Here is a 13,550-nt window from a genome sequence, read left to right on the forward strand (position 1 = left end):
GTAGTTCCTCTTCAAACTAAAATGTTTTGGAAAATTCACTCCTTTGTATGAACGGAACCATCCATGCTTGTGCTAAACTTGTACCAAGATGGCAATATTCCAGATGTGTAAAGGCAATAATGGATACATAGGTGGAAAGATGTTCAATGCTAAGTTGCCAGGCAATTGTTTTTTATGTTAACCTACAAAACAAAATGCAAGTAAAATCACTCTTCTGAAAAATAGTAATGATATGCAATATGCATGGAATTTATTCTAAGATTAATCACAGATCAAATGCTGTAGTGTTAAAAACCACTCTCTCTTTGACCAAGCTTCAGATCATCTGTCTTAATATGTGGCCCAGTGTCAAATTTTGGATGACAATGCTCCTGTGAAGTGCCTTGGGACATTTTATTACGTTAAAGGTGTGAAATCAATGCAAGATGTTAATTGCAATTCTGCTTATGAGTTGACAAATTTTGGAATCAAAGCTTCAATCGCTGGGATTCTCTTTATGCCACAGGTACAGCACAAAATATATCAGAATTAAATTAATTTTATTTTGATACTTTATGGAATTCAGCTTCAGTTTGATCAATCATAAGCAGTCAGTAATTTAAAATTTGCTTCATTATATGAAGTAGCTTTCACTGCTCTTCAGAGGCATTCAACTGCCATTTCAGTGTTGCATTAACTGGGGGTCAAAAATTATAACTCATTTGTTGGTTCTGCCTTAACAACCATATATTTTAATGGTGAGTCACAGAACTAGTTTAAATTGCTAACTCTGAATATTTTGAGTGCCAAGTCATAATATTTACTGGCCAAATAGAAGAATATATATAAATAATGGCAGCAATGGTATGCTGCCTTGGCATAAAACATTGGTGATGGAAATGTATCCCACTACTTACCAATTCTAATATGCATTTTCCTGTTTTTGTTTCTAATATGCATTTATATAGTTGCAAAGTTTACAGTTCAAGTCCATTCTTGAAATTTAAACTAGTCAATGAATATTACTCAAAAACAATGTTTTGGCATTTTTGAAGGGGGATTGCCTTCATAAAAAATTGTCTGTATTTTTATTTTATTTGATTACTTTATTTTTATGAAGATTTATGATTCATCAGGATCTCATTCTCCTTGAGTATTATGGCCTGAATCTTCTGGTCAGTGAGCAGGGGCGGGTCCTGCTCGCTGATGCGTAAAATGATGCACGGTGATGTTGGGCATACGTCTCGACATCACCGTACGTCATTCCAATCTTCAGTTCAGTGGGCGCGCACTGGAGTTGGCTGCGCGCCCGCCGAACTGTCAAATGCCTATTAAGGCCATTTAAAAGCTAATTGAAATAATTAACTTTAGGATTGACAGGCAGGTGAAGAGCCCAGGCGGCCTTCACATTTATCATGAAACCTCATCCACAGGTGGGATGAGGTTTTATGAAGGATTTATAAATCAAATAAATGTTTTCATTAAAAATTTATTGACATGTCCCAGCTCATGTGACACTGTCACATGATGGGACATGGCTGAAATATTTTTTTCTCTTTATTTAAATTTTTCAAAGTGAAATTAAACTCCCTGAGGCAGCTCCCTGCCTCAGGGAGATTTCTGTGCTCTTTTGTGTGCATGCGTGAAAAAGCGCAGGCCCCGACTCGGCCACCCCACCACCACCCACGCACCCCCCCACCTCCCCACCCGCACAGGGAGCGCTCAGCGCTTCCAGGTGCACGTCACGCTGGGCAAGCTTTAAATGGCCCGCCCACGTAAAATTCTCCCCTATGTCTATTTGCAGACAACAAATCAAAAAATTGTCAAATGTACTTTTTCTCAAAGAAATTGCTCCTCTAACAAAGTTTTTGAAAATGTCACCAATGAAAGTTTTTACCAGTTAGAGGAAAACCAGATTTGTGATCTGCTTCTTCCTCTCCCACTCAAAATGACCATCAATTATAGGATTCCACCTATAGCGGGAAGCCTCTCTACTGTCAGCAATAAGTCTTGTCAATGAGCACTTCCACAGGAGATCCTCAAACCACCAAATACAATTGTAAATTGGGAGATAAATAAGCTGGTAAAATGTAATACTCAGTTTGCAGCATTGCCAGAGTACTAGTAGTTCCTCCATTCGCTCAATCAGAAACACGTGGCATTGCAAGACTGCAGGAGAGGAATCCTGAATTTATGCAGTGACATACGTTGCTTCTTGCTATTGTTTTGAAAACCTTTGCAGTGCTTTGGACTATGCAGAAATTAAATAGCTATTCAAGATGAATATGAATACTGGGAGATGAATATTAACGTTCAGATTCAAAAGTTCAATTACATGACAATAAATTGGGGATGAAAATGATCTAAAATGAGAGAAGCAAATCATGAAGTACAGTTACGTTCTGAAGAAAATTCAAGCTAGGAAAAATAATGTGATAGGCAAGAATGAGTCAGAAAAAAGATGCATTAAAAAAAATGACATTGACCAGGAAAAGATTTTTTTCACAGTAGTTGATTGCAAAAAAATCAGATTTCTGAACTAAAATCATTCATCCAAAAGCCTGCATTGCTTTTTTCAAACCCAAGAGGTTCATGTCACAATAAGAAAAAAAGTTGAATATGTTTGAACATAATTTGACCGGAAATTGTCTGCATTCAGATGATGTATCAGTTTAAAATGGTATACGAAGAGCATAGAATGAGTTTCTCCTTGTAATTTGAGTTCAGGAAAGTTTATATCGAATCTACAGCACCGAGACAGGCCATTCAACCCAACTGGAATGTGTTGGTCCACATATTTAGGCACCATGTGTGCATCAAAGGCTATTGCAGAAAATAAAAACTCATGGAAGGTAACATATTGGCTGGCTAACAGGAAAGAAAGAGTAGGCATAGATAAATCTTTTTCAGGTTGGCAAGATGTAACAAGTGGTTTACCACAATGATCAGTGCTGGGACCTCAAATGTTTACAATTTATATAAATGACTTGGATGAAGGGATTTTTAAAAATTTGTTCATGGGATGTGGGTGTTGCTGGCATTTATTACCCATCCCTAAATTGCCCTTTTTTCCCCAGAGGGCAGCTAAGAGTCAACTACATTGTTGTGGGCCTGGAGTCACAAGTAGGCCAGGTAAGGTCAACAGATTTCTTTCCCTAAAGCACATTAGTGAACCAGATAGCTTTTTATGACAATCAGCAATGGGTTTCATGGTCATCATGAGACTTTTAATTCTGGATTTTTATTGAATTCAAATTTCACTATCTGCTATGATGGGATTTGAACCCAGGTCCCCAGAGCATTACCCTGGGCTAATGAAAATATCACTATGCCACAGCCTCCCCTAAAAGAGATAGTTGCGAAATTTGCTGATAACACAAAGATGGGTAGGAAAGTAAGTTGTGAAGAGGACATAAGGGGGGGGCTACAAAAAGATACAGATAGGTTAAGTGAATGGGCAAAGATCTGGCAAATGGAGTATAATGTGGGAAAATATGAAATTGTCCTCATTATCTAAACGGTGAGAGATTGCAGAGCTCTGAGGTGCAGAGAGATCTGGGTGTCCTAGTGCATGAATCACAAAAGGCTAGTACCGCAAGTAATTAGGAAAGCTAATAGAATGTTATCATTTATTGCAATGGGAATTGATTACAAAAATAGGGCAGTGTTTATGCTTCAGTTGTATAGGACATTAATGAGACTACATCTGGAATACTGTGTACACTACTGGTCTCCTTACTTAAAGAAAGATGTAAATGTGCTAGAAGCAGTTCAGAAAAGGTTTACCAGTCTAATGCCTAGAACGAGTGAATTGTCTTATGAGGAAAGGTTGGACAGACTAGGCTTGTATCCGCTGGAGTTTAGAAAAGTAAAAGGCGACTGATTGAAACATGCAAGATCCTGAGGGGCCTTGACAGGGTGGAAGTGGAGCAGATGTTTCCCCTTGTGGAAGAACCTAGAACTAGGGCTCACTGTTTAAAAGTAAAGGGTTGCCCATTTAAAACAGAGATGAGGCAAAATCTTTTCACTCAGTGGCTCATGAGTCTTTGGAGCTCTATTCCTGAAAAGGTGGAGGAAACAGAGTCTTTGAATATTTTTAGGGCAGAGGTGGGTAGCTTCTTGGTAAGCAAATGGGTGATAGGTTATCGGGACTAGGTGGGACGCAGATTTTAGGTTACTATGAGATCAGCCATGATCTTATTAAATGGCAGAGCAGGCTCGAGGGGCTGAATAACTTTTCCTGCTCCTTATTCGTATGTTCGTATCTCCACACTCCTCTTCATCTAAACCAATCAATATATCCTTTCTTCACCATGCTCATATCTAACTTCACTTTAAATACAGCTGTGCCAGCCACCTCAATTTTTTCTTGTGCTAGCGAGTTCCACATTCTTAGCACTAGTAGTAACAGCTGGGACAATTTTGCCCTCACATGGTACAAACTACAAGCTGGCTTCTGCATGCTCAAGGTTTACACTAGCTCCAGCTTGAGAGTTATCTCTGATATTTCCCTTTCTCCTTAGCTCACGGGTCCTGGGATCAACTGCAGTACCTTTACTGGCAGTTAATGTTGAGGTCAGATAATTCACCACACTGAAGAAAAAGAGAAAAGTAATAAGTTGTGACCAAAGAATTGGAAGAATAATTCCATGCAGACTGCGTGTCTGTAGTACCAAATTATCAGCAGGCTTCCTCGGTAATGGAGAAAGGAAAATTCAACCACAGAAATACACATCAAAAAAAATTAGCTAATACCCAAATTACTAGATAGAATTTGATTATCGCCAACATTTTACAAATCAAATCAGATGTTGAAATTGGTCTCGGGCGATAGTACAAACTGAGCGATAATGAATTGGCAGCTTACATTACACCCTGCCCGATTTTCTTTTCCTCAATGTCTGAGAATCTATGCAGTAACTTGTTGAGTTACCTACTAAACAAGTGTCTATACTTCAAAAGTAATGCTTTGATCGCTAAGCGCTATGGAACATCTTGATGACATGAATGGCATTATTACATTGTTATTCTTTCTTACAAAGATATATGATCAACCCAAAATTCTTCCCCGCCTCCACTTTTCCTGCAGTGATCATTCCCTGATTACTCTGTTTCCCCACAACTCCCCAGTCCATTCACTTTTCTAATCTTCTCCCCTTCCCAATTGCTCTCCTCACTGTCACACCTACATATGATCAGAGAGATAGATATTGTTCTCTGTGGCTGAACCAGGAATTCAGAAGGCTGTGTTGCCTGCCCAGTGTCAGGGTTAGAGACATTTCCTCATAGCTGGAGAAAAACTTGGAGTGGGAGAGGAAGATCCAGTTGTCATATTCCAAATAGGAACTAACAACATCAGTAGAACTAGGAAAGATGTTCTGCTGAGACATTTTGAGGTGTTATGGTCCAAATTTAAAAGCAGAACCTTGAAAGTAAAAATCTCTTAATTGTTAACTGAGCCATGCACCAATTGGTACAGGGAAGGAGATTAAATGTGCAGCTGAAAGACTAGTGAGGGAAGCAGCGGTTTTGCTTCATGGGCCACTGGCATTGGTATCAGGGAAAGAGGGGGCCATTCTGTTGGGAGGTGCTCCACTTAAACCGGGTTCGGACCAGTGTTCTGGAAAATCAAAGTAACTAGATTAGTACTCAGGGTTTTAATCTAATAAAAGAGGATGGGGAAGTGGGAGGAGTCAGGAAATGATAAATTCAAAAGTAGCAAGGGAAATGTTTTGGCTCTAAAGCAGAGCCACATTTACAGTAAAAAAAATAAGTAGAGTGGGTCATAAAGAAGTAGTGCATTTAGTTTTTCAAAAAGCATTTGATAAAGTGCCACCCTAGAGGTTATTACATAAAATTAGGACTCATGGGATTAGGGGTAATATATTAGCATGGATTAAGGATTGGTTAATGGGCAGAAAACAGACAGACTGTGAAATGGTTGCATTCAGAGGGACCTGGGTGTCCTTGTATATGATTCACAGAAAGTTAGCATGCAGGTATGACAAACAATTAGAAAGACAAATACTGTTAGCTTTTGTTTCAAAGGTACTAGAGTAGAAGAATAAAGAAGTTTTACTACAATTACACAGGGCATTGGTGAGGTTACATCTGGTGTGCAGTTTTAGTCTCCTTGCCTAAGGACATACTTGTCCTAGAGAGAGAGCAACAAAGGTTCATTTGACTGGTTACAGTTATGAAGTGATCATCCTATGAGGAGATAGAGAGTAGACTAGGTCTATATTCCCTGGAATTTAGAAGAATGAGAGGTGATCTATTTGAAACATATGAAATTCTTAAAGAGCTTGACGGTAGATGCTGAGAAAACATTTCCCCCAGCTGGGGAACTCAGAACATGGCTCACAGTCTTAGAATAAGGGGTTGTGAATCTTTGGAATTCTCTACCCCAGAGAGCTATGATTGCTCAGTCCTTGAGTACATTCAAGACAGAGATTGATAGATTTTTTGGGTACTAAGGGAATTAAGGGAAATGGGGATATTACAAGAAAGTGAAGTTGAGATAGAAAACCAGCCATGATCTTGTTGAATGGCAGAGCAGGTTCGAGACAACAAATGGCCTACTTCTACTCCTATATCTTATGTTTTTACACAAATTAGGCTTATTCCCCTAAAGGTGAAAGGTAGAACATTCACACTAACAAGCCCAAGGTTACAAAGGAAAAATTCACATAAAACAGAAAAAGGAGGCTAATAACAAATGTCAGGAGCAAGATTATATTAATATGGAAAGTACAGAAGAAAACTGAAAAATTAATACAGAAGATAGACAGTTGTAGCAAAATATCAGCAGGCAACATTAAACTGAACCCTAAAACATGTAAAGGGCATGTGGTTAACTTGGGATAAAGTTGGGCCAAAAAATTAAGAACCCAAAGAGAAATCTTGAAATATAGGCAGAGGATATGGCTAAAGTATTGCTAATGTTATACCACCATTTAAGAAAGAGAGATAAACCAGGAAACTATAGTTAGCCTAAAATCAGTGGTGAGGAAGTTACTGGAAACTATTATCAGGGACAGCACAAATAACTAGGGCAGTAGACAGGATAATCAAGTAGAGCCAACATGGATTTGTTAAAGGCAAATTGTCTCTCAGTAACTGGTTGAATTCTTTGACAGGGTAGCAGAAAATGTTAATCAAGGTACTGCAGTCAATGTGTATATCGACTTTTGGAAGAAATCTGAAGTGCCACACAGGAGGCTTGTTATGAAGATAGAAGCCCACGAAATTAAGGGAAAAGTGATGGCAGAACAAATACCTTGTTCAGTTACAGGAAGCAAAGTGGTGCATGGATGTTTTCAGACTGGGCGATGGTTTGCAGTGGTGTTTCCCAAGGGGTGGTTTTGGATCCATTGCTCTTTTTAATTTTAACAACCTAAAGTTGGGTGTAGGGAGCATCATTATAAAGTTTACAGGTGATATGAAACTTGACAAAATAGTAGATAGTAATGAGAATAGTTGGAGATTTCAGGATGACAGAAAGGATGGTGAATTGGGCAGAAGCATCGAGTTCAATGCAAAGAAGTGTGAAGTGATGCACTTTGGGAGTACTAGTACGGGGAGACATTATGCTATAAATGGCACAATTTTGAAGTGTAAATGAGCAAACACACGTTTGTACACATTACACAAATACTTCTCACCACCACCTTATCAAGGGCAGTTAGCGATGGGTAATAAATGCTGGCTTAGCCAGCGAAGCCCACACCCCATAAATTAATGTAAAAGATTTTAGAAATTGCTCAGTAGGCCGCAGCTGGAATATTGTGAATAATTCTGGGCACCATACTACAGGAAAGATGTAAAAACAGTACAGAAGATGTTAACATGGATGAAGGACAGGTTAAAAAGTTTAGGACTGTGCTCCTTGAACTAGACAAGATTAGGTGACCGAATAGAGGTTTTTAAGACAAGACATTTTGAAAAGAGTCTTTGGAGAAAAACTGTTCCTTCTGGTGAAAGGGTCAATAACTAGGCATCATAGATTTAAAATAATTGGCAAAAGATGGAGAGGGAAGACGAGATTATTTTTTATTCATTGTTTGGATATGGCACGCTCTAAATAAAAAGGTAGAAGTCATCGATTCCATCAATAATTTTAGATTAATTTGGACAGGTAGACGAGAATGACAAACTTTTAATTAACAGATAAAAAGCAGGATTGTCGACCTAAACACAATCACTCTTTCAAAGAACCAATGCAGGCACATGGGCCAAATGGCCTCCTCCTGTTGTAAGTTTCTGTGACTCCTGAAAAGTGAAGAAACTAACTTGGAGGAAAGTGTCATTGGTCATATTAATTCAAGCATGAAATTCAACAATGGATCTCATACTGGTATAGGAACTGGAGTAGATCATTCAGCCCAGAGTCTGTTCCATCCATTCAATGAAATTGAATGCTGATGTTGCAATGCTGATCTGTATCTTCATCCACCCAACTTAGCTCCATATCCCTATTACCCTTGATTAACAAAAAAATGTATCAATCTCAGACTTAAAATTAATCGAGTTAGAATCTACACTTTTTAATGGGAGAATGTTGCACTCTCCTACCCTGCATCGTAAGGGGAAGTGTTTGCTAGCTTCCCTCTTGAATGGCTAGGCTCTGATTTTAAGGTTATGTCTCCTTATCCTAGACTTCCTCAATCAGTACAAAAGGTTTCCAGCTACCCTATAGATTCCTTGCAGAATTATAAAACCCACAACTGAATCACCACATAATCTTCTATATTCCAGGCAACACAAGACTAATTTGTGTTACCTCTTCTCATACCGGGTTGGATTTTCATCCTCAAGGCAGGTAGCGGGATTCGGGAAAATTCCCAGCTCAGCCCACCCGCCTCGGGAGAAAGTGCTAGGAAAGGCGGAATTTTCATTGTGTGGTTGGGGTGGTGGGAGATGGCAGTGGGTGCAGTCTGCAGTTAGGCCAGCCAACCTGGGAAAAAGTTTGGAGGTAGCCCCTGCTGCCGAAGTGGGCTGTTTAAAAGGCCTGCCTTGGTGCTGTGGGACTTTGTCCCAGTTATAATGAAATAGGCCCTCTGGCCCTCACACTGCCTATGTGATCTCATCCCCCCACCAGCTCCTATGGCTCCTCATGCAAAGGTATGCCCTACTCACTCCCATAGCCCCTCATGCCCATGCCAAGCTATGGCACTTCCTGCCTATTCACCCACTAGACAACATAAAGAACCAGTTAACCCTAAAGTGACAATAGGATGTGTAAAAAGCTTTAAAAATAACTTTCTATTTCTTTTTAAAAAACCTCCTTTTTACTACAGGCCAATAAAAATGTTAATCACCCAGACCCTTTAATGTATTAAAATCTGAAATTCCAAGCACTTGACACCTCTTTACCATGTATAAATAAACACTGTGCAATTGACAGAAGACATCAGAAAGCCAGAGCTGTCAATCAAGCAATGTTTCTCCTGGGGCTAAGGTGTTTCAGCACTCTAATGGATTTTTGGGTTCTCAGCCAAGCCTCATTATTGCTGGCTGAGAGCCCAAACATCCATTAGATAAGGCCGAAGCTGGCAAGAAGCAGGTAGTCACACTGATCGCTCTTACTCCACCAATGGCAAGGGGGAGGAAACTAGATAATTATGGTGGGTGGGGTGGGATCATGGCAGCATTGAAGGGCCTGCAGAAAGGACTCCTGCTCCTCCTGGCCCACAAGCAGTGTGTAACGATGTTTACGTCATGGATTCAGCCCTTTTTGCCTAGACCTGCAATATCTGGCCACTTGTTTAAAATAGAATGACTGTTAAAACGAAGGACTGCAACCTCATTATAATATTTAAATAACCATTCTGCCTTCCGGGAGCGAATTGATCGCCTGCCCTTCGTTTTGCCTCCATTAAAACTAGAAGCTGGTGGTTTCAGTTCCTGGTCCAGATTTTTTGAATTTACCTTTGGCACAACCCCAATCCATCAAATTCATCTCAGACAATTTGCTGCTACTGTCATCACCAGAATTGATATAAGTAACTCCTGTTATGCCGATATTTTAAATGGGGAAAGAGTAGGAGGAGCGGAATGAACTGATTATAACTAAATTGCATTAAGGCTACTCTGGTTAAGTACAGAAACTTTCCATTGCAAATTTCAACAGCAACTTAGATAATGTAGAAAGATAGTTGGGGCATCCAAATATAAACTTGCGGTTTGAAATTCATCCATGTGTTACATTTATCCTAATGCATACTTGAGTAAGGTGATTCTGTCCATGGATAAATGTGAATTTCTAGCCATTTTTTAGTCTCATAATTTGGCAGTGATTATAGTTTGTTCTGTGGGGTTTTTGCAAAGTTGTTTAGATGCAGCATTTTAATTCAATTAGATTTTTGCTAATGTTTTTAGGAGGGGCTGTGGGAAAAGCTTTCTTTGCACTGCTGGGTGAATTTGCCTTCGCAATGATCCACTATTGATTCGGAAAACAAATGAGGGAACTTTGTTTATTGTAATGCTAAGCTCCTTGGCAGGGTCCACGAGCTAAAAGTTAACCTCTTCAGGCCTGTCAATCAGGTGTCTTACCACCCTGTAACTTCGATCTGGAGGAAAGATGGGACATATCAGGGCCGCAGGTTTTTCCATAACAATTATCATGACCAAAGTGTATGGCTTGAGGCATCATTTTTATTTTGCCTCCATTCAATCTGGAACATTTTCTTCCACACTGTATTAAAACTAATGATTTTTACACCAATTAACAAAGAAAAATCAAAACCATAGCCCCTTTCAGAGTGCATCGAAACAACATTTGCTGTAATGTATGGTCATCTAATGCAGCGATACATCATGAAGTCTATGGTGGTACATCTCGGAAATTTGCCAATTGAACTTTCTTCCACTGGAGTGTAGACTTTAATTTGCCTCATGTGCGTGTCTCTTCCATTCTGATGATTGGCTAGTACAGCAATCTGTATCATAAATGTACGAATTGGCTTCTTGTTGACATCAGTGAGTGGAACGTGAATCCATCCGCTGGGCTCTACGAGTTCTAGCTGCTGTAATTCAATTAAGGATGGGTATTAAATATCGTTCACGCCTTCGTGCAGGCAATAAATTCAGTACAATAGCTTCAAGTTTTTCAAAAAATTAAAAAGAACACATGTAGCACAAAGGAAAATAAGCTTTAAAACTGCTCAGCAATTTTGAATAGTTCCAAATGCTCCTGAAAAATTTTGGCTGCAGGTCACCAGTTACCTATTTAAAAATAAACTGAACAACTACACAAATTGATCTATTAAAAAACAAAAAATCTAGCATCAAGTTGCAAAGAAAATAACAAGGCGCGCATGCTACATACAAAATCTCAGCAAAATCTACGTCCTTCAAGCCATTAGTGTTGAACTAGATCTCCTCCACTCCTAGTCAGCGAAACTATACAAGACTCAAAACACTTTGTGCTTTTATATATGGGCATCATGTATGAATAAAATTGTATTATGTAGATCCATAGCACCAGAAACATACATCTGTCTTTGAATAAAGTTAGCACCACTACAAACAGGGAACATTTTTCAACTGCATGCTTCTGGCATGGAACCTCATTGACATTGATTTCCTAAAATGCACTCCCTGCCAATGAATTCCATTCAGTATGGGCCTTATGATTTCCCAGTATGTACTCCTGTTAGATCTTGTATGTCCAAACAACTCAGTTAATGTCTCATCCACAGCACCTTCAATAATACAGTACTCCCTCGGTACTGCAGTCAGGTATCAGCCTAGATTGTGTGTTTATCCCAGAATAGAGTTCAAACCCATAACCTTCTGAGACAAGAATGCTACTACTGAGCTGTATTAGCACTTGCTTGGGGTACGAATGAATCAATTAAAATCAAGCCAGCCAACACTTGACAATCTATGCTCATATGCTCAACCAGGATGTTTTTTTTGAGGAACCCAAGATCTTGGGGATAAATGAAATAGAGAAGATTGTATGAATGTTGTGCTTGGGGTGGGGAGGAAAAGAACAAAGAAAAGGTCAGGACAGAAAATAAACTGCACACCTGCACAAACTATAGGATGGAAATATTAAATGGAGTAAAAAATGTTGATTGCTTTCTCAATATTCTACTCTTTCCAAAAAAAACAGGAAAGAGGAACAAAAAATGTGCAGTGTATATTTTATTTAAGTGTTGAAGTACTGCTAGAGGAAAGCTAGGTGAATGACCATAACCGCCTTCGACATAAAAAAATGCAATGTGTTGAATTAAAAGTTAATTGTTTAACTTGGCTGTATAATATCCAAATAGACTTTCAACTATAATATTTCACTGTTTAACTATAGAAAGATTTTCCTGGCAAACTTTGCTATAGTTGATTACATTTACATATCATTCATTGTATAACTTTGAGCCAGTTTACTGAGTATGAATATAAAAGCGAAGAAGTACATTAAACTGAATGTGAAAGCAGCTTGTATATTGTTGTATCGACTTAAAAGTATTTCCATTGGCATTAAAGTGAACTTCCAAGTAAAATTTGTATTGTTAAAGATTAATACATTTTTCATGCTGGAAAGTACATTAGAGACAAACGTGTGTTCAGATGTATATAATTACATCGTTTTCTAAGGTCGTTTGGGAATACTAAATTGGATTGAGCTCATACAAATGGAGACAATAGTAAAATTTTCCAAGTGGTTGAACACTTACGCTGAAACTGTAGAGAGTTAACAGCAATCTATTATGCATTTGCATAACTTGCCACCCACATCGCTGAAGAAACAGCTTTCAAACACATGCATTAAGCTCAAAAACCACTAAATCCTTTAACATCCATTCACATTTTTACAACACTTCATTTAGTTGAAAACGCAAAAAAAAAAGTTAGCTTTCAGTGTTCCTGCAATGAATCTACTGTGTTGATGGATCAATTGTGAACTCAGCTGCTGTCTGGGATTCATGGCTAAAAGCAGTTTAAAAACAAAATGCTGAGTGCACTATATTCTTTATATCACCACTCTTGTGAAACATTGGGTGATTTAAAAAACTCTCCTAGAAGTTCCCACAGTGTGTAGATACAGTATTCATTACACTCAAATGCATCACAACATTGTGCCCATAGAATTAAAGGTAAATTTATTCTTTATTTTACTTTCATTTTTTTGACGGGTCAGCTGAGCTGAGCACAAAACGTGAAGTGGAGTAGACTGGAAAACTGATTTAAGGAGGACATATACTTTTAATAATTGTACAGAGAATTGGGTAAAAATGTACTTATAGGAATGTGTCTATAAGATTGCAGGACAGTTTACTGAGAATTTTTCACTTAGCAAGGCAATAGAAAGCCTTACAGAAGCTCTCACAATTAAACTGGAAGATTGCAGCATCATCTATCAGAGTTCTTGATTCAGCCACCGCTGAATTATAGGAATTTTCAATTTAAAAAAGGGTAAAAATTTGGAAATCCCTATATGTACCTGAACTCCATCCAATAACTAAACTACACAATTATCACAATATCTTTGGGTTGGGCATTTTTTTCTGTCATTGCAGTACCGAGATCCCATCTGTCTGCTTGGATCAATATAAAAGATTCAA

General features: G+C 38.6%; 1 protein-coding gene across 3 annotated transcripts in view; it reads right to left on the minus strand.

Moving 5' to 3' along the window:
* Positions 1-10,617: 10,617 nt before the first annotated feature.
* Positions 10,618-13,550, minus strand: part of anapc10 (anaphase promoting complex subunit 10) — a 63,758-nt gene continuing 60,825 nt past the window's right edge. For 2 of the 3 annotated variants that reach the window (XM_041185529.1, XM_041185538.1), the window contains exon 5: positions 10,618-11,006. In XM_041185529.1, coding sequence (XP_041041463.1) covers positions 10,776-11,006 — 231 coding nt within the window. In that variant the 3' untranslated portion in view covers positions 10,618-10,775. The remainder of the gene's footprint in view (positions 11,007-13,550) is intronic. The other variant, XM_041185548.1, reaches the window with a different exon arrangement.

The sequence above is a fragment of the Carcharodon carcharias genome, chromosome 1 (assembly GCF_017639515.1).
Source record: "Carcharodon carcharias isolate sCarCar2 chromosome 1, sCarCar2.pri, whole genome shotgun sequence".
NCBI classification, from domain to species: Eukaryota; Metazoa; Chordata; class Chondrichthyes; order Lamniformes; family Lamnidae; genus Carcharodon; species Carcharodon carcharias.